We start from the raw sequence: 27,725 nt of genomic DNA on the forward strand, positions 1-27,725 counted from the left end.
AGCCATATCACAGAACTGCAAATTTAGATTACAATCATTACTTTAAGCTTTAGGATTCTAAAAAAACACACCTTCTTTGTTGGTTCTTTTCAAATTTGTCTTTTTCTATCTTTCCTGCTCTGCTCGCTGCCTGTGTAGGAATGGGCCTCTCACTCAGTGGCTTTACAGGAAAACTTGGATTGAAATGTGAGGTTCATGGTTTCTGTCAGCCTGTCAGCTCATCACCTCCCTAAGGCATGGTGATCTCTGGTTTTTATATATCACCACAAGTTGCTCTGATAGACCCTCTTGTGTGGAAGAGTGCTAGGTTTGCCCAGGGGTTGGTGGACCTTGGGCCTAAGAGGCAGAAAACTTCACTTGGAATGTGTACTTTAATGGAATTCACAGCCTCTTTTTCTAAGTGGAATGCAGCTTAAGTTGCAAAACTATTTTAGGGAGAAAAAAATTAGGCCCAGTTCTACATTTTATCTTGTTGCCACCTGTCAGTAGCCAGAACTGTTGGTAAATCTGTTTTTCCCCTCTTGGCTATTTAAATTGATGTTCAAACTAACTGTTACCTGGGATGAAAAGAGTTATTTCAAAATGATCCCATTTGAATTTTAAAAACATATTGCTTTAGAGGTAAATAGTTGGGTCCCAAAGAAGTCTCCACAATGTCTTAAATAATTACTGCAAACCTAGTCTTTCCTTCATTCTGCTTTGACATTTGAAAGATGTTTTCATAGCATTTTTCCTTCCTAAATCTGCCTTTCAGTTATCTCATGGCAATGACTATGTCAAACTGTTTTTCTATTTGTATCAACAGTTTCCTTGGCATCCCACCCTTATGAAAACCTAGTTCCTCATGTCAAATGCCACAGATGCACAACATTAAAAAAAACACCCAAAATATTTATATTAATAGATCTACTGATGAGATAATAATGGCTGGTTTTTCCTCTGCCACCTGGCCTCAGGCTTCTGAGTTATGCTGTGTTTGCTGCTTTTCTTACTACTGCTTTTCTTCTTTGATAGTTTGGGAAAACTCAGTCTCCACAGAAAGAAAATTTTCACTGTAACCAAAAAAACCCAAAAAACAGGTCAGGCTCCTAGTTTTGTATTAATAACTAAGATTAAAGCCACCAAAGCTCACAAATATACTCAGACTTATTAAGTTGCTTAATGTCAGTGATCCAGTCTGCTATTACTTACAAGAACATGAGAGTGGAGGGGCTGGTGTGTGGCAATCTGGGGAATCAGAGGGGGGAATTTGTGTTAATGAACTGGAGGCAACTTGAACATGAAGTTTTGAGATACACATTTAGTGATCTTGAGCTGAAAGAATTTTGTTTTGATGTAAAAGCTCTCATAGCACATGGGCCTCAGAACGCAGATGTTCTTTAAAAAAAAAGATTGTCAATGTACTAAGGAGGAACATGTGTATGTTTTTCTAAAAGGCTAGAGTGCAAGAAAAAGCCAGGAGTTCTCTTTCACTTTTTCCTCCTTCACACGTAGGTAGTAAGATAAAGATTTCTGACAGACCAATAATTGCAGAAACAAAGTTTAAAGCCCCATTGCCGCCTTTTGGCAAATTAGTAATCCAGATTCATAAGCTTCCTCTTAATATATCTGCTTAAAATAGCACTAAAAGGACATTTCTTGTACCTTTTGATATCTGAATCATTACTGACAAGAAACAGAAATTCCATGCCCAGGCTTTGGTCAGGTAAGCGGGGAAAAAAGGTGTAGTCAGACTATCACAGCTGTTTTAATGACAAAATAATATTAGTATAATTAAATTTTAAGAAGTTTCCCTTTTAAAACATATTCTGTTGGCTTTTGTTGCTATATCATACTATTGCTGTTATTTTCAATGAAGATTTTAAAAATGTACATGTAGTTAATGCATTATTTACATGACTAATGCCACCAGATCCTCAACTGGATATTTATACGCGTACTTTGTAACTGTTTCAGCCTTTGCTATAAAAATGATATAGAGCGGCACATACTAAAGTATGCAACTTTCGTGCCTGATAGGTACAATGTACAATCTCTGGGTGATGGGCACACATACCTTTGACTCAAGCAGTACAAAAGTAATCCGTGTAACCAAAACATTTGTACCCCCGTGATATTCTGAAATAAAAAATAAAGTACGTAACTTACTTGAAAATTATTAAATGAATCAATAGCAGCTATACTATACCACATTTTCTTTCATTACTAAATGATTAAATCATAGTCATATCTAATCTTTCAACAGTTGTAAATTTTCTGTACAGACATTTTGAAGCCAGAGATTTATTATTAAATTTTATTTTTTCCAGGGACCTATCCCTAACTTACAGCTTACAAATCCAGTTTCTAAGTTAACATATTCTTGAGAGAAGAAGGAAAGGAGGTTTCTAGGCATAATTTGGGCATCAGGTTTTGGAATATTTAAAAATAAAGATGAAATGTGTTTATGAAATGTGCAAATGGAGTATAGAAACAATGATGTCTTGAAGCCAGGAAGTTTAGAAATTCTGGTTTCATTTTTAATCTATATTCATTTTGTTTAAATAAGAATTTACCAAATGCCTATTGTGTTCAGGTGCTATATTTTTTATTTATTTTTATTTTTTTGAGACAGAGTCTCACTCTGTTGCCCAGGCTAGAGTGCCATGGTGTCAGCCTTGCTCACAGCAACCTCAAACTCCTGGGCTCGAGCAATCCTCCTGCCTCAGCCTCCCGAGTAGCTGGGACTACAGGCATGCACCACCATGCCCGGCTAATTTTTTCTATATATATATATGTTTTTAGCTGTCCGTATAATTTCTTTTCTATTTTTAGTAGAGACGGGGTCTCACTCTTGCTCAGGCTGGTCTCGAACTCCTGAGCTCAAACAATCTGCCTGCCTCGGCCTCCCAGAGTGCTAGGATTACAGGCGTGAGCCACTGCGCCCGGCCCAGGTGCTATATTTTTAAGGAAAACTCACTTTATTGGATGTGTGTATATCTGTGTGTATGGATGTGTGTACACATGTTCGCACACATAAAACCACTACAGATTTTTCCATGGACTTAACAAATTCCGATGCTAGATTTTTAAGATTTAACTCCAATGATTGATTTTATTTATTCAATAATTATTGAATAAATTAATTCAATATATAAATTATGTATTTTCCTTCAAAATGGAAAGAGAATTTCTTTCTGTTTTGTAGTTTTGAAGATGCTCATAATTTGTTTGATGTGTTTTTTACAGTGTCCATTTATGGAATTTGGTTTTATGATAAGGAAGAATGCCAAAGAATTGCAGAGCTTATGAAAAAGTAAGTGCTGAAAGGCTGAGTATTTTTAGGGCCTGGTGCTTTTATTTGTATTTCTAAGTGTATATAATTACACTATAATCTTAACAGAATAGATCTCTTATAGCAATCTTTTCCCACAGTGGTCAGGAAAATATTTAATATTACTTAATAAATGAAAAATAGACATGAGAAATGACTTGCTGCATTTTCACTAGGTAAGATTTATCATCTAGAATGACTCAACTCATTTTTTTTCTGCCTGTGTGAAATATATATGAGTTGTTCCAGATGGCAATTTTGTTTAATATTTTCCTCATTTGTACATTAGCAATTTTTGCTTTGAAAAGTTATCAGTGTGTCTGTCAGTGAAAAGAACATTCAGAGCCATCCTAAAAGGCTGCTCCAGATTCTCTAAACCCTTTGCTTTCCTTCCTCCCCAAATGCTTTCCTTAACTGTGTATGTGTGTTTGTAGGAGCTCAAATTTCCTCCCATGCCTCAAACGCTGAATGCTTAGGATAGTCTTTATTTTTAATCCCTTTGGAAATTGCAGAGTTATTATTAGCTTACTGATCAGTAGACTCTCTCTCTCTTTCTCTCTCTTTTGTTCCCAGTCTCTTTTTTTTAATCTCGTGATACCTTGTGATTTGTTCCATTCTGCATTTTGGGAAACTTTAAAATTACTGTCTGACTTTCAGCTCTTGGTTTCCTGATTGCATTGAAAGGAGGGCCTGGGTAAGCTTGCTTTCTGCTCTGCAGTTGGTTGACTCTGATCAGTCTTTGAGGCCCAGGGCTGCTCACTATAAGGCAATTATTTCCCTGCTATTTGTGGGGATGGGAAGGAGCCTCAGAGTGAAATGAGTTTCCTACACGTGCTGGGTCTCAACCTGGGGCAGCACTCAGCCAAGCACATAGGATGGCTGCTGCCCACGTGGATGCCACATTGCAGCTGTCTGCAAAAGAATGAGTTTCCACTTTTAAATCCTGAGGTATTGAAATGTCTAAAAGTGACCCCAAGAAAGTGAAAAGTGGGGAGCACCTTATTACAAATAAAGTTAATTCCTGAAAATCTAGCTTGTGATAGCTAATTTTAGCTAACTAGCTCAAGTTGCAGATGGTGATTAAGTGTATTCAAACTGGTATTTACCACTATAACAACTAGTTCCTAGAGCATTCATGTTATTGTAAATTGTGCAGTGGATAATAATAGCAAGATTTCATACAGATTAAAAAATACCCTATAGCTCAGCCAAGCGGCCATGTTAAAATTGTCGGCATTCTGCAGTAATTACTTAACAGCTCAGGCAGGAAATTGATTATTTACTAGCAATAAGTAGCTGACTTGTGTGGATTCAGACCCTTTCCCCAGTTAGAATGAAATCTCTCAGAAAATTCTCAGATCTTTTTTACTGTAAACTTCATGACAATAATAAAAGAATTTGAGCTGAAAAGTCAAAGGACAGAGAGGGAAAATGTATTTTCCTTGACATCACCTAGTGGGATACAGGAGCAATCTGGTTTCTTTTCCGTATTGTTGTCAGGGCAACTAAAGAATTCCTCATTGCTCTAAGTGGCTTTTTAAATGGTCTGTCTTCCTAGAGTTAGAATGGAATCTTCACTATGTTTCTAAACTGCCAGAGCACTACAGGATGTGAGTTGCTGGAATCAACCTTGCTTTGATTTCAAGGCACTCCATAATGGGGCGGTGGGGATCTCTATTTGCGTGCAGTTTCCTTGATGTTTGAGACCTCTTAATTGGATTTCCTCAGCAATTAATGATAGCATCCATTCAAATACACTCCATGAGGAGTTGGCAAACTCTCTTCTGAAAGGGACCAGATAGTGAATATTTTAGGCTTTGCTGTCCAAAGGATCTCTGTTGCGACTACTCACCTCTGCCCTTGTAGTGTGAGAGCAGCTATAAACAAAACATCAACAAGTGAGCATGGCTGTGTTTGTAACTTTCTTTACAAAAGCAGGTGGGGCTGGATTTGGCCTGTGGATTAGTTGGCCAGCCCCTGTGCTAGACTCAGGTATGTAGTCAAGCAAACTCGGGCCCTCAGCTCACATTTTTCTTCCTTAAATTCTGAAGTAGTCTTATTCCTAATAGGGTTGTAGCAGGATGAAAACAGCTGGGTGAGAAATAGGATGGTTTTAACCATTTCTGTCGAATTGGTTTTTCTTGTGTGGCCCTTCCCCTTGTGTTTTTCAGCCTAACGCAGTATGAGCAGCTGAAAGCCCACCAGGGAGCTGGGGCAGGACCCTCCCCAGTGATCCCCAGTTCAGGGGAGGGCACAGAAGTGGACATCTTGCGAATGCTCACCAAGGCCAAAGATGAATACACAAAGGTGAGTTTTTACCCTTCCTGTGACACACACTTAAATTCCATAGTAGGATGATTGTTGTTGAGAAGGACTGATCCTTTTGATTCGGTTTGAATTCTTTCTGTCAAATAAAATTGAAAATAAAATCTTTATTTGCTCTTAGTAGGCTAAAGAAAACTGTTTGCTTTTAAGTGGATTAAAAGGTAGCCTGAGAAATCAGTAGCCTTGATATATACAAACAGTATCCAGTTAGAAGATTTACCAGAAGAGAAGACCCCATTTATAGTAATAACAAATGAATATAAAATTCTTTGTAATAAAATTCACAAGAAATGGGCAAAATCTGTGTGAGGAAAATGTTTAAAAACTTCTAAAAGGCATGAAAATAGATTTGAACAGATGGAAATATGTGCCCTGTTCTTGAATAAGAAGATTCAACATAAAGCTCTCAGTTCTCCTTAAAACTATAAATTTAAAGTGCTCCCTAAACAAATACCACTGGTTTCTTTTGCCCCTCCTCCTTCTTCCTCTTCTTTTTCTTCTTCCTCTTCCTCTTCTTCTGTTCCCCCTGGACCGGACAGGTTGACAGTAAGGTTTGTGTGGAGAAATGTGCAAGGAGGAGCAGCTGGGAAACGCTGGCAAAGAAGCGGGATATCGGCAGGGCTTGGAGGTGGGGAAAATGGGGGCAGACCTGTGGGGGTGGAGCGAGCTCTACCTCATGCTACGACGTTGAAGTCTGGACATGGAAAGCAGCATGGCGTTGGTGGCACTGACACATAAACAACAAGATTCTAAGTCTAGAATTAGACTCAAGTATATATGAATCAGGATATGATAAAGGCAGTAATCTCAAATCAGCTATTTGAATGAATTCCTGAATAAGTGGTGTTTGGGCAACTGGTGGCCATTTCGAAAAACACAAAATCAAATCTATACCTCACACCATATACCAGGATAAATTCCTAATGTATTAGAAATTTAAATGTAAAAATATAACCAGTATAATAAAGAAAAAGAAAACTTGTATGGATTTTTTTGTAATCTAGGAAAAGAGAAATCTTCCTAACTATGCCTTAAAACCCAAAAGCAATTAATTCAACTACATAAAAATTAAAAAAATACTTTACAAGGTTTAAAATTAACACAAGCAAAATAAAAAGATATAAAACTAATTCAGAAAAATATTTACAACAAAATAACAGGAAGAGGTTAATTTCCCTATATTAGAAAGAGTTCCTAAAAATTCAGAAGTATAAGATTAACACTCTCTAGCAAAATGGGCAAAAAATAAAATTAACAAGAAAGAAGAAAATTAAAATCCTAGAATTTAGAAACTAGCTGAAATAAATATATATAACTGAATCTTATATTGTGACATAATTACTTAGAAAAAACTAGACTGACTTTAAAACCCAGTGTTTGAATTGAACACTCTTAGTGGGTTACATTTTAAAGACAAAAAGAACTGCAAGAAAGTGGTTTTATTGTTATTAGTAATGTTGACATTGTAATTTTTCAACTGTTATGGATATAATAAATAAGAAATTATATAAATGTGTAAAAACCTTAGTGTAAGAGAAAAAAAATCAAATAAATCAAAACTGTATAATATTAAGTGGAAATATCAGAATTAGTTCATATTTTGTTTCTTAACTAGAGAAACAAAAAATATAAAGACTTCCTAACTTTTGCCCTGAAGAGACATAGAAGTAAATGACAACTCAGTAGCAATAAGCACCTATATCACCCAGATTGTTATTTCTAAATATTATTTCCCCCTAAGGTATTAGGGCTCTTTAAAGAAATTTATGATAACAGGTCTGGGATAGTAAAGTCAGACTAATAGGGTCATGTGAAAAGGACACAATAATCATTAAAGGACCACTGACCAAAGCATCAGATTCTAATGTCAATGGGAATGACTACAGTGGTTTGAAGCACATTAAATATGTAAAAATCTACGAGTACATGGTGATGAGAGAGAGGGAGCGAGCAAGCTGAAAACAGAACACAAAACAAAACAAAATTATTGGTTAGCCTTTGAAGGTGCTGAGGCACCAGCTCCTTCCTCTGAAAAATATTTTTTTTTTTTTTTTTTTTGAGACAGAGTCTCACACTGTTGCCCAGGCTAGAGTGCCATGGCGTCAGCCTAGCTCACAGCAACCTCAAACTCCTGGGCTCAAGCAGTCCTCCTGCCTCAGCCTCCCGAGTAGCTGGGACTACAGGCATGCACTACCATGCCCGGCTAATTTTTCTATATATATTTTTAGCTGTCCAGATAATTTCTTTCTATTTTTAGTAGAGACGGGGTCTCACTCTTGCTCAGGCTGGTGCCGTTCCTCTGAAAATTGATCATTAATGCGACTAGGTTAAGCATTTATCCTGCCTACCCAGAATGGACTATATTTCAGAGTAACCAAACAGCCCTGGTCGGTGAGGGTAAGTTCTTCTCTACCAAAGAATTCCAGCTAGTCAATGTAGAGGACATAATAGAACGTAAAAACACCCTCGTGAAGTCATTGACTCAGGCAGGCACTGATCCTCAGTGATGCTGATGTTATGGCAAAGGCTGATGCAAACCCAACTGTGGCAGGACCAGGCTGCCTCCCCTGGAACCGCACTGGCTAGATCACCAAGCATTTATGGCTTCCTGATGTGATGCGATGTGAAGTGTGTACAGCCACACCCTGACATATTCTTGCCTAAAGGCTGATCCTGAATCTGAGCCTTGAGCTCTGCCCTTCTGGTTTACAGAAGGTGAATGGGGGTGAGGAGGTGGAAAAACAGGTTAACTGATGCCACAAGGGAGCAATTAGAAAAACCCTAAATGAAGTGGAACACACAGACAGTTGACCAAGTTTCTCCAAAATACCTTTGACTTGATAGACTGTGAGCTTCTTGAGTACAAAGAACATCCTTTATCCATCTCTATATCCCTGGTCATCTTCCAAGTGCCTAACACAGGGTGGTGCTGAACGAAGGAGGGAAAACATGGATGTGAGCAAGCCAGAGTTTCATTGCCTTTCTGTCACAGGGCCTGCACAGAGATGCCTTAATCCCAGCCTCACACCATAGCAACTTTTTCTGTATTAGTTTTTTATTTTTTTAAATTCTTCAAAATTCATTAAAAGGTATCCTGATAACTTGGCAACTAGTCAAATAATTAGACAATTATACTTTATTAATTGTACTGTAGTAGGCTCATTAAAGATTAATCTTTAAAAGGTGACAATTCTGCCCTCTAGGAACTTAGGTTCTATGAAGACAACATAACAGTGATAAGTAATAAATATAAATATTAAACAAAAATTATTTTCTTTCCCTCTCTCCTCTCAACACACAAACACACTGCATGCACACACACTGTGTTGTTCATATTTTTAATTTTCTGTATGTTATAATGTTTTGACATCTTAAAAACCTTTCTGGCTGAGGAGACCACCCCTCTCCAGACATCCAGTTCTTAGAGACCACAAAGGGCTCAGCCTGGAGTAGGCCTTTCGTATGCAAAGTGACCAGTGCAGAGCTGGCCTCCTCTGGCCCATACTGTGTTCCTCTGCCTCAGTCATCCTGCCCAGCCAGGCCAGGCACCAGGCGTCTAGGGACCACTCCTGTAGCTTAGAGCCTGCCGCAGTTATTGAAGACTAGCCAGGCCTCACTGTTTACCACGCCCTGTCTTGCCTTTCCCACGGAAGTCCCAATAAAGGCTCTAGCCTAGGCTTTTCCTTGCTCCTGACGCCTTGGTGGCTTCCATGTGTGGCCCCGCGTGGTGTGGCACGCCTCTCGTTTCCAGTACCTGTAAGTAGAATGAAATGTGTTTTCCTCAGACTTCCCTGTGTCTCCTCTGTGGCCTCACCCGACTGACCATGACATAGGAGATCACACGAACACACACACACACACACACACACACACACTCAGAAACATCAGAAACATACATGGTTTTGAAGATTTAATTTAGATCATCACTTTATAATATATCTACAACTTGAAATAGTTTGCCCCTCATTTTGTTTGCCCTTCAGAATCTATTATATGTATCCTTCAAGGCCCAGTAAAAATGTCACTTTTTTACGTGGAGTTTTCCACGTAAAATTAATTCTTCCCAATGAACTCCCCAGTCTATGACTATTTAGAACTTATTTTGTTCTTCTTCATTTATTACATTTAAGTCAACATCTCTCACTACACTGTAAGCTCAGTTAAAACAATGTTCTATTCATCTTTATGCCCCACAGATTTGTTGTTATACTGTTGACATAAAATGCAAATGTCTAATTAATGTATAGACTGTGCTTTTCTGTAAAAATCAAATACATGTTGTTATATACATAATGTCAGTTGCTCCAGCCATGAGATAAATAAGGAAGAAATTATTCCTTCTGCCATTAACAGCCCGATTACTCTGTTAGCAACTTTCAAGTATACAATATATTGTTATTAACTGTAGTCATCATGGTGTACAGTAGACCTCTTGAACTTATTACTCGTGTCTACCTGGAATTTTGTGTCGTTTGGTCAGCATCTCCCCAATCTTCTCCCCTCCCTCAGCCCCTGGCAGCCACCATTCTACTTTCTGCTCCTGTGAGTTTGACTTTTTTGGATTCCACATATAAGTGAGATCGTGCAGTGTTTGTCTTTCTATGCCTGACTTATTTTGCTTAACATAATGTCCTCTAGGTCCACCTATGTTGTTGCAAATGACAGGATTTCCTTCTTTAAAGCTGAGTAGCATCCCATTGTATATATGTGCCACATTTTCTTTATCCGCTCATCTGTTGATGGACACTTAGGTTGGTTCCCTGTCTTGGCTATTGTGCATAGTGCTGCAGTGGACGTAGGGGCGCAGATACCTCTGCAACAGACTGATTTCACTTCCTTTGGATAAATACCCAGAAGTGGGATTTGCCGGATCATATGGTAGTTCTGTTTTTAATTTTTTGAGGAACCTCCATACTGTTTTCCATAATGGATATGGCAATTTACATTCCCACCAACAATGTACAAAGGTTCCCTTTTTTCTACATCCTCACCAACATTTAATGTTTCACCTTTTGATAGGAGACATTCTACTGTGAAGTTTGAGGTGATATCTCATTGTGGTTTTAATTTGCATTTCCCTGGTAATTAGTGATGTTGAGTATTTTTTCAAATACCTGTTGGCCATTTTTGTGTCTTCTTTTGAAAAATGTCTATTCAGGTCCTTTGCCTGACCCATTTTTAAATCAGGTTGTTTTATTACTGTTGACTTGAGTTCCTTATATATTTTGGACATTAACCCCTCATCAGATGTATGATGTGCAATTATTTTCTTTCATTCCACAGGTTGTCTCTTCACTCTGTTGTTTCCTTTGCTGTGCAGAAGCTTTTTAGTTTGATATAATCCCATTTGCTTTTGTTGCCTGTCTTTGGGGTCATATCCAAGAAATCATTGCCCAGCCCAAGGTCATGGAGCTTTTTCCCTATGTTTTCTTCTAGTAGTTTTATAACTTTAAGTCTTATGTTTAAGTCTCTCTAGAAATCTTAAATTTATGAAAATCCCAAGAATCAGTAAAACTAAGAAAAATTTGGGCTATTGGTATATGATATTGGTAAGTGAAGTCTAGTGACACCAGATACAACTTTTTGTAGGAAGTTAATAAAATAATTTGAAAACCATATTGTGGCCAATATTTTATGCATTCTCCTCTGAGAAATAACTTTCTATGAATCAGCTTTAAAGCAGCAATGATGTTAATTTGCGCTTCATTCTTCTTTTGCCTCCTTCCTATTCAATTTCTAGTTGAGGTGCAAGTGAGTAATAAAATAACCAAAGCTCAGTAAGAAAAGGAACCAGGGCCAGAAATGAACTACAGGCTGCAGTTAGACTTGGAGTATTCAGAAGTGGACTATTTTGTGTTCTGTGCTTTAAGACAAGAGTTAACAGTTCTTTCCTGAATATAGTTATAACTCATTTATGAAGTTATAGAAATTAAGTGTCTTTTGATATTGAATGAAAAAAATTTAAAAAGTATAAAAAAGATATCTACTTTTTGTACTTCTACTGTGTTTTCTTTCAGACTATCCTTGAGGCATAGATATACATATTTGTGTTTGTGTGTGATAAAATGGGATTACGTGACATAGTTTTTGAAGTTTTAAAAAACTGCCTCAGGTTCTATGAAGAATCCATGATTCATTATTTTGGAAAAGTGTTCTTTCCCAAGTATTTTAAAGATATGTTGGTCTGCAGCAGCATAGAAAATTAAACAACTGGAAAACAAGCTACAAACTATTGAGATGGATGATTAATTCTGAGCAATTTGATAAGAGGGAGCAATTTTTACATAAAAGCATGGGTAGGTAGACAGCTGTAGTGACATAAAAAACAACTTTTAGAGATACATTTGAATTAGCGGAAGCTGTCAGAGGGTTATGCATATCAAGAGACAAAGCAGCCTCTTTGCCCACATGGATATGTGCAGAGGGAAGATGGGAAAAATCTGTTTTTCTTTGGTTGAAATTCAGTGTTCTTGAACATAGAAAACAAAGAAGTACAGAAAGGGTGATTCAGTGAAAGTTAAGCATCCACTTTCTTTTAAATAGCCAGGGGAAGTTAAAGGCTTTTCATGCTATAGTTTTGTAAGGGACCATATCTTAGGCTGTGTTCTTGTCTTGCTTCTCCATGTGTTGGAAAACCAGGCCAGTGGCTCCATGCGGCCATACCACTAAGTACCATCGTTCACCTAAGAATTAGAAATAATACTTTATGATTTATAAAGTGATTTGACATCTCACTTAATGCTTGTGCCAAATATCCAAATTATTGGCAATGCTTGGAAGGAAATAATTTGTCTTTTGTATGGGTAACCTTACAAACCTAAGTGCACACAGTAGTGATAGGCCCCATACCCCTGGATCTTTGAATTAGAAAATACACCCCAATAACTGTAAAACGCATTGGGAACCATGGGTTCCTGAGGGACAAGATTGTGTTTAAAGTACATTCCATGTCAGGTACAGTATGAAAAATTTTCTGGCCAGAGGCCTTGACTGTACAGTTGAAACTAACAATGCTAGCGAGTCTACAGTACAGAAGATGGAATTTTTATATTGTTTTATTTGGTGCTTTTGCAAAATAGACACCAACCTCATTGCTATGCTCTTTTTGTTATGAATCCTACTGTGTTAGCAATTGCATGGCTGGTTAGATTAATGTATGATAATGAGTCAGTGTTTGAAATGAGGAGGCTTGTCTCTTGTCTCTTTCTCTACAAAACTCTAATTTGTAGTAAGTGGTTCAGAACACTCAGATTTGAATTATTCTGTTTATGCAAGAAGTCATTTATTAAATAAAGATGATGTTAGCAATTTTAAAATCAGTGGTTTGAGTCAGCTCTACTTTTTGGTTTGCAGACCAAAAAGGTTTAGTTGCTTTGATAAAATATACTCAACATCTCTCCAATTTTATTATAAGTCAACTGCCAATGGAGGGGAAAACCCTACTATAATCCAGACACGTTATTTAAGGAATAGTGTCTATAACTGTTTATCATTGAAAAGCATTAGACTACATATTTGTAAGCTGTTACTTCTTAAGCATATATACAGCCTTTCAATTACCCAAGTATCTAAGAGCCTCTCAGTCCTACAGGTCAATGCTGTTGGTAATATTTTAGAGCACTGTCTAGTGCAGTTACAAAAAATTAAATTTGAACTCGATTTATACTCAAATATAGCTCATTCAGAGAAATTGAAGGGATTTTCCTTTGTGCATAAAAATGTATCATAAAATGGCCATCTACCAATTAGATAAGAAGCAAGAAGGTATATTCTTTTAAAAAGACTAAAGCTTATTTCATACCAAAAATGAAGTGAGTTTTTTTTTCCGTTTCAGTGTAAAACCTGTTCTGAGCCAAAAAAGATAACCAGTTCGTCTGCCATCTATGACAACCCCAATCTCATCAAACCAATTCCAGTGAAGCCCAGTGAAAACCAGCAGCAACACACACTTCAGCCCAGCCAGGTACAAACTCCGCTGCTGTTCATACTCGGTGTCTCTGTGGGCTCCCAACGAGCTTTGACCCAGAGCGCAGTCACGGGAGGGCCTGGTGCTGCTGAAGAATGCTTTATGGCAAATCCAGGAAAAAGAGATTTCAAATTAGAGATTTTTTTAATGATTGTTAACTTACTCTTCCTAGAAAAGGGTTAAAATTTTTACTTTTGGCATTTACCACGTTCTGTGCTACTCTCTTGTGGACTTGAACTCCTTAAAAGATAAAGTATTTTTTTAAAAAGCAGCAGGCAACTAATAACATTGTCAGAGGTGACAGGAACATTACCCTTTGGGTCCATATTCTTCTGGGGTAGGTGCTTTGCCAAGGCCACTGACAGAACAACCACCGAGGCGACAAAATTGAGTTCACCATTTCTGGCGCCGCCCTAATACCAGGTACAGCGTTGGGTGTTGTGTCTGCAGAGTGGGCCTGCTCTGAGGGAGCTCGCAGTCTGAAGGAGTGTGTCAGATTCCTCCGCAGACCTGATGACTTCTTGCTGTGTTTGCAATCTAAAGTATGAACATTATAGCAGCTTTTATATCAGTGTGTATATTTTGCAGGGTAATACAGCAATAACAAAAATTGCTAATCTGCAGGTCCCATTGTTGATTGTAAACATAATGTGGCTGTGTCATTTTATCATGGTTATTCTTAAAGAGGCTTTTTTTTTCCACAAAAGGAATTAGTTTAAATCAATTGTGAAAATGAACATGGAGCCAAAATACATAAAGACTAGCTAATGAAAGTCTTACATTGAGTTTTAAAAAAATAAGTCTTTTTTGATTTTTTTTTAGCTCTGTTCATTATTTGCTTTCCATGGAAAGTTTTTATTATATTCTAATAGAGAGACCAGAATATGTTGACTGTAGAATGAAGCTTATGTTTTCTTAGTGCAGCAATGCAGAAAGCAACAGGAAGAGGTAGAGATCCTACGGAGCAGAAAGGAAGTGGCTTTGTGTCTGGCCAGGCCAAGGTCGACTCTCTGTGTCTGATGATTTTTTAAATGCTACCATTATATAGTTGAAAGGATCAAATGAGATTAAATTCTGTGAAAAGGAGTTCTGAAATCCTCATATTCCTGTGTATTCTCAATATCTCCTTGTGGTCTGCAGGGTTAGATAGCTCCCTGCCGAAGAGACTGGTTACCTTTTACTGTGTATAATTTCATATCACAGTGGTCCCCAACTGTGAAACCCCAGACCCCTCAAGGACCGTATTTTATCATTCAACAGATATGAAAATATAACAACTGTCTTGGAGATGGTGGGGGAGAATGCTGTGATAAATTTTGACATTAAAAAGGAAGTCTCACATTTTTAAAATTTTTTATAATTAAGGTTTTTATCCTCTCTAATCAATCCTTTGTAAATAGATACAATCATTAAGTTATGTTTCACGGCCCACCCATATAAAAAAATTGTATGTGGACCCATTCTCAGGTATTTTTATGTTTTCCAGGTCTCAGACCCTGCACCCCAACACTTATCCTTGACAGCTCTGTTTGGGAAGCCGTACAAAGCTACGTGTCAGGGAGCCCTGGAGCCTCCACAGTCCCTCCACCAGCAGCAGCAGCAGCAGCAGCAGCAGGAGAAGTTTCCAGTCCGGCAGGGGGTTGTGCGCTCCCTGTCCTATGAGGAACCCCAGGGCCACTCGCCGGCCATGGAGAAGCAGCTCTGTCCGGCCATTCAGAAGCTCATGGTCAGGAGCGCAGACCTGCACCCACTGTCAGAGCTGCCTGAAAACCGGCCCTGTGAGAATGGCAATCCCTGTTCTTCGGGGGAAGTTTTTACGGGACCTGCCCAGCCAGAGTCCCACCACGACACTGGGGTTGCTCCTGGTGTGCAAAGTGCTCCCAGAACTCAGAGCCTGTTAGAGAAACTTCAGAGAGCCCCGGGGGCAGCGCACTGCAGCAGGGCCCCCACGTCTGCCACCCCTGTGGCTTCAGGAAGGGGTCTGGCTCAGCCGCCACCGGTCTATTTCAATGGGTCCCTTCCACCTCAGACACTGGGACATCAGGCTCATGGAAAGGAACAGTGCACGCTCCCAGGACAGCCACTGCCCCTGTCCGGCACTCAGACAGGCAGTTCTGGAGTGATCTCCCCTCAGGCGTTGCTGAGAAGGCTGCAGCTTGTGCAGCAGGAGCAGCAGCTGCAGGCAGCCAACCGCCCTTCCTTGGCAGCCAAGTTTCCCGTGGTCATGCAGAGCTCTGGAACAGGCCGACCCTTGGAATCCTGGATCAGCAAGACATCCAGCACAGAAAAGCAGACCCCTCTTTTTCAGGTGAGTTTCTACTGGGGGCAGGGAGTCAGGGAGGGAGAAAGAAAGAAAAGAAAGAAAAAGTGTAACTATAATGCAGTGAAATTTAGAGTCCACTTCTGTGCTCTAGGGACCACGTATCACAGACATTTCTGTAGAGAACAGGGTGCCAAAGGCCACACCTGTGCGTCTTGATCGCCTTAACTTTCTGCCTGGAGGGAGAATCTTCATTTAGCTTAGCAATCTGGGAACTCCCCGCCCCCTTAATTTATTTGTAGAGTTAAATTTTCATAATGTTACAATGTCTACAGGCCAGCATAGACATGGAAGAATACCCTAGTCTTTGACTAGGGAAACTTGGTCTGCTTTGAAATCATTCTGGGACACCAAACATCTGACCTCTTGTTTTTTCAGTACACGGTAAATTGTTGTTTATTCATTTGTTTAGTAAATATTTTTGAGCATTTACGACATGTCAGGCATGGTGCTACGTGTGGGTACAGAGTGATGAAGGAAATAGCCTCCCTTCCTCTGGAGAGCCTGAACTCCTGTAGGTTTTGCAACTAAACAGAAAACATATTAACTCCTTAAAGGTACAGCCTGTTTTTATTTCTCTATCATCAGTGTAGCTTAATGAAAATCAGAGAGGGATAAATACACCACCCACCTCCGTGCACCCCCACAAACTGCCAGAGAGGGGGAAATATTGTAATATTTAGAAATTTTCTCTCCTTTAGAGAAGATGGTTCTCTGTATCCATCAATAACTTGCAACATTGAGAAAACCACAAGCTCTTGATTGTCTGCCTGTGGGTAACACCTGGAGACCAGCCTCTGAATGGTTTTCCCTTTGGATTGATACAAATGGATTGCAAATGCATTGGGTTTAAAAATTGGAAAGTTCTTCCTACTTATCACATATATCATTGGACTTTTTGTTATGTAGCTTTTAATAGTCCCTTAAAAATCTTTCACTTTTTTGAAAACAGGGATCTTAAGCATGTCCTGTGAGTCTTTGTATATGTGAGCCCCTGAGTCAAAGTGTTATCATGTATTATTTATTAAAATCCCAGATCTGAGTCCCTATATATAGAAACAATATTGGCAACTAACCCTCATCTTCACTTCAATGTAATATTGTCCCTCTTTAAAATTTCTGCTTTTTTTCCTCTTTGCTGATTAGAATTTGATAATTAGGGTTAATAGTCTGACTTAAATTTCTGCAGGTATAGTTCTTTTTTCTTTTCAGTACTCACAAATGTCAAGAGCCAGGTAGGGGAAGTGCACATTGTGTCAGCCCACGCCGTGCTCTTAATGCCGCGAACCCCGCTCCGGGAGCAGGAGTCTCAACACCCCTCCTCCAAATGTCACATAGGGACGAGTTAAAAGGAACAAACAACCTATTTTCTGCTAGGCTAGTTTTTGCTCAAAAAGATGCTAAGGGAGTGATTATAAAATTATAGCAACTTCTAGATGGTGGACTTTTATCTCGCTTTCAGGAGTTCTTCTGCGGTATAAGGAGAAAGAAAGAAAAAGAAAACATTCTTTTTCTTACCTGCGTTAGAAACGAATGATAGCTGTAGGAGTCAGGCAGGTGGGGATCAGAATGTCGCTTGCGTAACTGAGAAGGCTGTCAGCACGCTGGGCTGGGGTCAGACGCGCGGACACACAGTCCCGGCAGCACCGCGCAAGGCCCGTGCCGAGGCTGCCGGCAGCGCAGCCGGGATGAGCAAGCGGGCCGTGAGAAGAGGGCCCGGGCCGGACCCCCGAGTCACTCTCCCTCCCAGAGAGGGGTGGGGGACAGGCCGGGGATGGGGTGCCCCTGGCAAGCAAAGGCAGCGGCTCGCGCGGGTTGTTAGACCTTTAGGCCAGAGGAGTGGACAACGAGGCCTGCAGAGAAGGCCACCGTCCCAAACACGTGCTGCTAAAGAGTGATGGCGGGCCTGGAAAATAAAATGCTCCTCAGGAGGCCAAGCGTTTTATGCAGCGGGAGCCATGGCCACCCCAGCAGACTCTCCCAGAGCTGCCTAGTAACGACGAAGGGGAAATACTTGGGGAACTGAGCAGGAATCAGTGATCCTCTAAGTTCTTCCTACCTAGTGGAGCTGTAGACAATTAAGAGTTAAATTCCTCTGTGTCCCCTGCCGGGAGGGGCCTCTGTATCTGGCTGTCTGGGTTCCAGCGAGCTGCCCCTTCACCCCGCCCTGTGTGTGTGTGTCTGCTCTACGCAGGTCAGCTCACCTCAGCACAGCCCTGTGGCAGCGGCTGCTTCTCTGCTCATGACCCCTATGGTGTTCACGCAGTCCTCCTCTGCGCCAGCCAGGGAGAGGGCTGGCAGGCCCTCGCCTGCGGGGGGCCAAGAGCCACCTGTAGCCACCACCGGCCTTCTCCTGCCTGTGCGGAGCCCGGAGCCCTCTGCGGTCACCCGCGGCCCGCTCACCAAGCTGCAGCTGCAGGAAGCACTGCTGTACCTCGTTCAGGTAAGAGGGGCACGTGGTCTCCCTTCCTGCCTCCCCGAGCCCGTTGACCTACTGGTTGCAACTGTGAAGGAAAGACTCAGCTAGCTGCTGCCTATTTAGTCCTCCCTGAGAGTAAGAGGTAGCAACCCACCGAAAGCCCGACGGCTCCTGTGCTCAGTCAGCGAAATGACGTCAAGAACGCTGATGGCAGCTTTGGGTGTCCCGACTCTTCAGGGATTTTGTAATTTGGAGGATTGACTAAAGCCTCCACCTCGTCACCTATCGGAAAAGAAGGAAGCATCCGCTGATGATTAAGCCGCTACCGAGAGGCCTCTGGGTGCTGCAGGGGCCCGAAACAGAGAACTTGCCCGTGGGCAGCAGGGGTTAGAGAGGCCTGGGCGAGCAGCGTGGTGGGCGAATGCAGCAGGCTGCTGAACAGGAGGAGACAGGTGCGGGAGCGAGGGATGGCTGTGGCTGCCAAGGGCATATTTTAACAAAACTTTTGAAATCTGCTCATTATCAGGACTCCTGGTAATGAGACTCCTTGTCAGCCACTGGTCTCGCCTGTCTATGAAATAATGAGACAACAGTCGTGTGCTGGGCACTGTTTTAAGTGCTGCACATATATATCAACTCATTTGGTCCTTCTACGACAGCCCCATTATTTTTCCTTTTCTACGGACAAGGAAACCGAGGCTGAGCGACTGGCCTGAGGCCTCACACAGCTCTGCGTGCATTTTACTGTTCCCGTGCCCTGTACATCATCCTCCTGGTACACTGCTAGGAGTCCCTCAGCAGCCTGTTTTCAGTCTTCGCCTGTTGTTAAGACACAATCTCTTGCATAGGAACTTTGTGGCTACTTTGCAGGGAAAACAGGGATAGCATCACGCTCTTCATTGCATGAGAATAATGCTAACTCCGTGTGTGGCGTGCCAAGAGGCAGTGAAGGGGGAATGTGAAATGTGGGTGAATTACTGACACTTTACAGAATTTGAGTGGGAGGGAGAAGTATCTAGAATTAAAAATCAAGAAAACCAGGCTGGGCTCGGTGACTCATGGTGGTACTCCTAGCACTCTGGGAGGCTGAGGCAGGAGGATCGCTTGAGCCCAGGAGTTTGAGGTTGCAGTGAGCTATTATGACACACACCACTGCACTCTAGCCCGGGCAACACAGTGAGAGACTCTGTCTCCAACAAAAGAAAACCACTGATTAGATCATGATTCCCTCTCACCCCTCAGCCAGGCAAAAGAGCCCAGAGACTACCAGCCTAACTCTTGCCCACTTGCCGAGGCCAGAAATTTTCCATAACTCATGGGAAGGATTATACTGGCTTTTATGAGATACCGATGAAGCCTATTGTGAGTGGAACCCTAAGTAAGGCCAAAAACAAAGTAGACACATTGTGGGCGGCGTGGAGGGCCTGTGAGAACCACGGCAATCTCAGGCAAACTGAGAGCGCCGACCTGGATCCTGCCCTCCCAGTGCACCCGTCTGCTGGAGACCTGTGTCTTGCACGCGGCAGACCCAGGCCTTTCTCGAGCAAACCTTGTTCCATGCTGCCGCCTGCAGGGTTGCCCGTCGGTCTGCATGGGATGAGCACTTGCTGCTTCACACACTGACCGTTGGAAACCAGCAGCTCCGTCTGGCCTTGCCTCCAACCCCACGTACCATTCACACATGCAGTTAAAAGCCACCAGCTGGTAGACCAAACAGGACAGATGCGCATCCTAGCATCCAAATGCCAACTCAGCTCCAAGACAGAGGAGACTTGTGTTTCTGCCAACTAAATTACATTTCTTTGGGTCTTTTGATTTTGTTTTCCAGAACGACGACAACTTTTTAAATATAATCTATGAAGCCTATCTCTTCAGCATGACACAAGCAGCCATGAAAAAGACTATGTGAAGGAAAATCGTTTTACAACTGATTTTCATGGTCCTTCTAGAATTCCAGCACAAGGTTCTTTCATCGTCAACTGGTGTGACCCTAAATGTTTCTGCCATTTTAAAAAAGTATATGTAATATGAAGTAAAATGTTTCAGACTTTTTTGGTATAGTCAAGTGGTTTTTTGTGTTTGTTTTTGTTTTGTTTTTTTAAATCACATCCTTCAGTACACCTGGTATAAGAATTGAGTGGGTAGGAATGTCCTTTGCTCAGAGCACACAACCTTAATTTATTTTTTTATTACACGTATGGGACCATTTTTAGAAGAAGTCAGCTCCTCTGTAGGAAGGGCTGTTCTTGGAGCTTAGTTTAACTATGTGTTTATTAATAGCTCTGGGTAAGCTTTGAACACAGCATGTGACCTCCCTGCTGCGGGACTCCGTGTGCGCAGTGCGTGCCCGCCACCAGGGGGCAGTGTCATCCCACGAGTTAACTACAAAGATGTTAACGACCCTTTGGATGCGATGATGGCCTTTCACCAAAGTAAACCTTTCATTTGTAAAAATCCAGTTGGCATGTTTTACCCAGTCCTTTGAAAGGAAATTATTTCTAAAGGTATTTATAGCTAGTTTCTAGAGGACGGTTGTTCTAGGAGTCCACAGATGGCCCAGATTTCCGGCAGCACTTCGCCTGTCCCAGCTCGTGTTGTTCTTTCAGACCCAAGCAGCCAGGTGTGCCTGCCTGTGCTTCCAAATGCACATTCGAGCCTTCTCAGCAGAACATGCTGGGGGGAGGTCACAGAAGATTGTAAAGCCTTTTCCTGGTCTGTACGAATGGTCAGTGGGTGTTCAGGGGCATAATGACAAGGATTCTTCAAGCTATGTAGCAGATTGATTTTTACGTGCACAGAGATGAGGAGCTTAATCTTGGAAGGAGTCAGGAGAGCCCTTGCCAAGCTGTTAAGGCCCAAAAGAGTTATATATGGGAATTAGTCCCTGCTGAGTCTTAGTAATAAATAAAGCTGTGCATTTCTATAGCCCTTTTTATTCTTGGATCATGAAAACATCTTTGGATAACTGCACAGCAGACAGGTTTTATTCTTATTTTATAGTTCATAAATGAAGATATGAAGAAGATAGGTTTCCTTTCAGTTTCTGATACCTAGACTTGGACTTTAAGCTTTCGGCCTTCACCCAGCCCCACCCGAGCAGAAGGTTCACTGGAGCACCATCTCCCCCGCTCTCCTGCTCTCCTGCAGGAGCCCACTTTTTCTTCTAAGAAAAGGTGAGTGGAAAAGGATTTCCCTTTTCCTGACCCCTTGTTGCATGCCATACTTTAGCTGAGGAGTCTACTGTGTTTTCCTCTGACATTAAGGAAGGGACAAGTTCTTTTGTTTCTTTGATATCTCCTACAACATCTAGCCCAGTGATAAACCCACATGAAGTTCTCACAAAATACTTGAAATTAATAATTGCATATGTAGTATCTCAATGTTCTTATAAGGAGAATGGAGTGAGAAGAGAGACACATATGACTCTATTATCCCAAAATCAGTAACAGTGCTTGCTTCAGCAACACGTGCACAAAAAGTGGAACAAAATCAATGATATACTTGACTGCTGGCCAGCTTTTAAAAAAATCTCTTTACTCTTAATTATATGTTTAGAGTTACTTCTCTAGCTATGGAGAGATGAATTCTATTTTTAATGTTTCTAATATATTTGCAGTAGTGAATGACTAGTTTCATGAAATATTTCTTCTTTACTTCAGAGTTGGATAAATAAACAGAAATATCAGCTGCAGCACCTAATGTGAAAAGGTGCCGTGTGCTGGTGTGATGGGCCCAGCGTGGCCAGCCCCACCCTGCAGGCTCCAGTCAGGCCTTTTTAGGTCAATGCCACAGTGGTCTTTTTGAAAAATAATAAATTCTCCATCTTTTACTGGAATAAATCACTTCAAAAGTAACAGGCCCAATTCATTTAGACCAAAGACTATGTCACTCTTTTAGAGGACAGTGTGGTGGAGTGCTCACTTCTTCTGTACAGCAAAGCAGGTGAGAGCTTCTTTGTACAAAGAGCTTTCTCTAGAGAGTCCAAGAAATAGATCAAAAGGGTTATCTAAGGCACTCATAGATTTCAAAAATAAATTATCTTTTCTTCTTCCCACTCTCACCCTGAATTCTGAGACGATCACAAATGGTACTCTTAAGGTGTCACTGGCTCCCAGGCAGCAGTTTTAACCTAGTTGAATTTCAGGTGGAATTTGGAGATATTTGCTCACAGAGGCAGCATTATCCAATGCAGTGGGTTCCAACCTTGTAGAAGTTACAGAGGTCAGAGCTGTCTGTGATAGAGGACGGAGCACATAGCCTCTGAGTCAGACAGACCTGCCTTCAATTCCTAGACAAATGAATCTCTCTGAGATGCTATTTTCTCATTTGTAAAACAAAAGACCCTCACAGGGTCCTTATGAGCAGCAGTCCCCAACCTTTTTGGCACCAGGGACTGGTTGTTTCATGGAAGACAGTTTTTCCACGGACCAGAGGTAGGGGTTGGGGTGTCGTGGGAGGTGGTGTGGAGCTCAGGTGGGGATGCGTGGGGCCCATTTCCTAACAGACCATGGACAGCCTGGGGGTTGGGGACTGCAGCTTATGAGGATGAAATAGGACCAACATACATCATACGGCTCCTCCATGCCACACGCCCAGGACTCAGCTGTCAAGAGAGGCCTGCAGCTGCCTCACGTGCGAGTGCTTAGTCTGATGCTGGCATTCAGGTGTCTGTGCTCCCTTCTCTACACCCGCTTCCCCCCTTCACCTCTTTGTCAATGGAATGAAAACAGTAACACCACTTCCTTGCAGAGGAAGTGCCACAAGCTCTTTAAGACAGATGTCAGTGTAACCCAACAGTACTATTATGCACTGACAGTGTTCTGTCAGTATTGTTACAGCCCCTGCGTTTATGGGTAAAGTGCCATTTTAATTGCAAAGCTGGAGAAGGATGGTGCAAAAGTAATTGTGGTTTTAGCATTGTTGAAATTTGCCATTTGATATTGGAATACGTTCTTAAATATGGTTATGTTATACATTATTTTAATGCACATTTCTCACTTTATTGTTTTGCTAATAACTTATTACTTGCTGTTTATTTTGTATTTATTTTAGACTATGGAAATGTTGTTAAACAAAAAGCAAATTCAAGTGATTTTCTTATTGGAGTTCAAAATGGGTCCTAAAGCAGCAGAGACAACTCACAACATCGACAACGCATTTGGCCCAGGAACTGCTAACGAATGTACGGTGCAGTGGGGGTGCAAGAAGTTTTGCAAAGGAGATAAGAGGCTTGAAGATGAGGCGTGCAGTGGCCAGCCATCGGAAGTTGACAACAACCAACTGAGAACCATCAATGAAGCTGATCCTCTTACAAGTATACAAGAAGTTGCTGAAGACTCAGCGTCGACCATTCTATAGTCATTGGGCATTTGAAGCAACTTGGAAAGGAGAAAAAGCTCCATAAGTGCTTTTCCATGAGCTGACCGAAAATCAAAGAAATAATCATTTTGAAGTGTCGTCTTCTCTTATTGTACACAACAATAACGAACCGTTTCTTGACTGGATTGTGAGGTGACACGAAAAGTGGATTTTATATGACAACCAGTGGCGACCAGCTCAGTGGCTGGACCCAGAAGCAGCTCCAAAGCACTTCCCAAAGCCAAACTTGCACCAGAAAAAGGTCGTGGTCACTGTTTGGCGGTCTGCTGCCCGTCTGATCCACTACAGCTTTCTGAATCCTGAAGAAACCATCACATCTGAGACGTCTGCTCAGCAAATCGATGAGATGCACCGAAAACTGCAACTCCTGCAGCCGGCATTAGTCAACAGGAAGGGCCCAATTCTCCTCCATGACAGCACCCGACCACACATCGCACAACCAACGCTTCAAAGGTTGAACAAATTGGGCTACGAAGTTTTGCCTCATCCACCATATATTCACCTGACCTGTCATCAGCCGACTACCACTTCTTCAAGCATCTCAACTTCTTGCAGGGAAAACGCTTCCACAACCAGCAGGATGCAGAAAATGATCTCCAAGAGTTCGTTGAATCCCGAAGCATGGATTATTACACTATAGGGATAAACAAACTTATTTCTTGTCGGCAAAAATGTGTTGATTGTAATGGTTCCTGTTTTGATTAATAAAGATGTATTTGAGCCTACTCATAATGATTTAAAATTCACAGTCCAAGGCTGGGCGCAGTGGCTCACGCCTGTAATCCTAGCACTCTAGGAAGCCGAGGGGGGCAGATCATTTCAGCTCAGGAGTTCGAGACCAGCCTGAGCAAGAGTGAGACCCCATCTCTACTAAAACAAAAAAATAGAAAGAAATTAGATGGACAACTAAAAATATATAGAAAAAATTAACCAGGCATGGTGGCACATGCCTGTAGTCCCAGCTACTTGGGAGGCTGAGGCAGGAGGATTGCTTGAGCCCAGGAGTCTGAGGTTGCTATGAGCTCGGCTGATGCCACAGCACTGTAGCCCGGGCAACAGGGTGAGACTCTGTCTTAAAAAAAAAAAAAAAGAAAGAAAAAATTCACAGTCCAAAACCGCAATTACTTTTGCACCAACCTAGTATTTGCTAGGATTCATGCTCCCTGGACCTTCTTCTGAAAAGAAACACACCGTTCAATGTCCCTATTCAGAAGGCCAGGCACAGTGATAATAGCAGAGTAAGAGCAGCTTTTGTTAGCATCTTCAAGAACCGCCTGTTACGGTACGCAGCCTTCTTGACGTGTAGCCTACAGCTGGGTGCTTCTATCCCTTTCAAAAGGTCGGCTCAGGGTAAAGAACTCCCAGGCTGAAGGACCGCCCATGCAATCATCAATCGTTTGCACCTGGTAAGGTCATTCTTCCTGCAAACACTGCTGGCTGCCTGCTCTTTTCATATCCCGTGATGGACAGGATTCTGCTTTCTTCCTCTTGAGTGAGAATGGTGACCAATCAGAGAAGAAGGGCCTTTCCTCCTAAAGAAACCCCAACTACTGAGTAACACGAGCCCTCTTCGTTCTCTTGGGTGTAAGAGAAGACCAACAGTTCACACGTTAAGGCCTGTTTCCCTGGAGTGTGTACTCCTGAGGATGGGAGGTGTCCTGTCAAAAATGAGCACTCTGACACCAGGCTTTGCTTATTCAGCCATATGTCAGCATAGACGCAGGGGAGGCAAGTAGCTCAGAACTGAGCAGCAATGACAGTTCTTTGTAGGGGTGGGTTGGGGAGGGCGGGGGTGTTGGGTGCAGTTTTAAGAGTGACGTCTCCAGGCTGCATAGACAGACGGCCGCTGTTTTCTAACTGCTCTCTGCAGACACGGGCCTCCTCTCTTTTCAAAGAAATCAGCTTGCCTCCCAGCCTTTAGAACTGAAGCTGTCTTCAAGGTGACATTTATCATGTGCAGCCAGCAGGCTGTGGCAACACTTCGCCAGGTAAAGTCGCCTGGCTGCACATGGTGGGCCACCCCGACATTTTGCTGAATACTTGATTTTCAGATTTGAGATGCTCTGCCACCCTCCTCCCTCTACAATTAGGGGAGTGAGAGAGGTGGTTACAAACACTTGGTATATTTAACTCAACCTTGAGTATCTAGGTAGACTTTTACCAAACTGAGTCATGAGTAATGCCTTCCAACAGCCTTAGAGCCCCAAGAAAGGTACACAAATAAAAACTGCATGTGTAGACTGTGGTCTTAAAACGTTGGGGTGTGGGGGTGGGGGGGAGGAGGAAAGCAGAGCGCTGCTGGTGACTGACACTCGGGCTGGGCCGTGCAGATGGGCCCGTGGCCCTGAGCCCGAGCACAGCCCAAGCTGTGCAGCTGTGCTTCCAAAGGAGGGAGAAGCAGGAAACCCAAGCCCCGGACAAGGGAGCCAAGGGCACAGCATGAAGGAAGTGAAAAGTGTTCTGAACAGGCAAGAGAAAGGGTGGGTGACGCACGGTGGCGAGTCGGAGTCTAAGAATTTCCCTAAAGGTTTGAGAGTCCATTCGAAAGACACTAAATACGGAGTGAGAAGCCGCGGTGTGACATCCCGCTGCAGCTGGCAGACGCTGGGACAGACACCGTGAGAGCAGGTGGGGGCTCCCAGCTGCGGAGGTGCGGAGCGACCATCTGGGCAGCTGTCGGGTAGAGTGGCCGTCCTCGTGTTGCCATGGAGGCTGCGCGGCCTCCAGCCTGCACACGTTCTGTGGGAGCTCCAGCGCCTACCTGCCACCTGTCCGCCAGGCCACGCCAGGCGTGGCTTTCCCAGCACATCGAGGACCTGCACAGGTCAAGGCTCGAAAGGCCAAGCTGGAAGAGCCAAGACACAGGCTGCCAGGAGCCCCTTTCCCACGTGATGCCGCGGGACTCGGCTCCCGCCAGCCACCACCTGTCTCCCCAACCGCATGAGGACCGGGGGCACTTCCGTGGTGTTTGTCACCAGACTGTCCACGCTCTGCAGCTGGCTGTTGGACGCCAGCCCTGTGGGACGTGCCGCGGGAAGAGCTGGCTCTCTCGCCCGTAAGGGTCCGTGTCTCCCAGCTTCTCGTCACTGCCTTACAGCTCTGCCATGGGTCTGTCCAGAATGATTCTGATGTTTTTATATTTTCTGCTCATAGCACTTCTCCAGGGTCATGAGTCCTGTAGGTTTTATTCCCTGCTGTGAGAACAGTGGTTCCCCACATTTCCTGAGTCTGAGGTGGACAGAAAATCCACCAATAACGGGCCCTGGAAGGACGAGGGGCTCTGTTCTGCAGGCTCGCCCGGCGGGCGCGTCACATCCGAGACCCGCCAGAGGCTGCGTCTTGCCCGGGTGAGGTAAGAGGCAGCTGTGCCTGGCTTTGGGTTTCCGGAAATGTCTCCTCCTCCTCGTCGCTTGTTTAACCCCCTTAGTCTTCTTTCACTGAGATGTCAGGATCATGCCTTGGTCTGTTTCATGCGCCCAGAAGGCACAGCCGTCTTTCCCATACCTTGGAAAGGAGCCGCCTTTCCCCAGACTCCACCATGTGCCGCGTTTGGGCCACTTTGTTCACTCGCTGAGCAAGCCGCAGCGAGCCCCCGGCGTGGGCCATGGGTGGCGCTGCAGACACAGGGACAAGCAAGACCTGGTGGTTGCCCCAAGTATGTCACAGTCCAGGTTGGAGGGAGACTAATTAATTACAAGACAACATTATAAAGGCCAGGCACGGTGGCTCACGCTTGTAATGCTAGTGCTCTGGAGGCTGAGGCAGGAGGATCGCTTGAGCCGAGGAGTTTGAGGCTGCAGTGGGCTATGATGACGCCACTGCACTCTAGCCAGGGCAACAGAGTGAGACCCCATTTCAAACAAACAAACCAAACCATTACAGGGACGATCACTGGTATGCACAGGCTACCGTGAAGCTCCTACGGCAACTAGGAGGCTGGGGAGGCCTTGAGGGAAGGGGTGATGCCTAAGCTGCTCTCAAAGGGCAGGGGAGAGTGGGAAGG

At 42.8% G+C, this 27,725-nt stretch overlaps 1 protein-coding gene across 2 annotated transcripts in view; it reads left to right on the plus strand.

The window, feature by feature from the left end:
- DCP1B (decapping mRNA 1B) overlaps nucleotides 1-20,397 on the plus strand; it is a 54,452-nt gene extending 34,055 nt beyond the window's left edge. For both annotated transcript variants that reach the window (XM_045554648.1, XM_045554649.1), the window contains 6 exons: nucleotides 3,229-3,295; nucleotides 5,485-5,620; nucleotides 13,473-13,601; nucleotides 15,091-15,912; nucleotides 18,119-18,367; nucleotides 20,172-20,397. In XM_045554648.1, the coding sequence (XP_045410604.1) occupies nucleotides 3,229-3,295; nucleotides 5,485-5,620; nucleotides 13,473-13,601; nucleotides 15,091-15,912; nucleotides 18,119-18,367; nucleotides 20,172-20,252 (1,484 nt within the window). In that variant the 3' untranslated portion in view covers nucleotides 20,253-20,397. The remainder of the gene's footprint in view (nucleotides 1-3,228; nucleotides 3,296-5,484; nucleotides 5,621-13,472; nucleotides 13,602-15,090; nucleotides 15,913-18,118; nucleotides 18,368-20,171) is intronic.
- Nucleotides 20,398-27,725: the final 7,328 nt, after the last annotated feature.

The sequence above is a fragment of the Lemur catta genome, chromosome 6, assembly GCF_020740605.2.
Source record: "Lemur catta isolate mLemCat1 chromosome 6, mLemCat1.pri, whole genome shotgun sequence".
Taxonomy (NCBI): Eukaryota; Metazoa; Chordata; class Mammalia; order Primates; family Lemuridae; genus Lemur; species Lemur catta.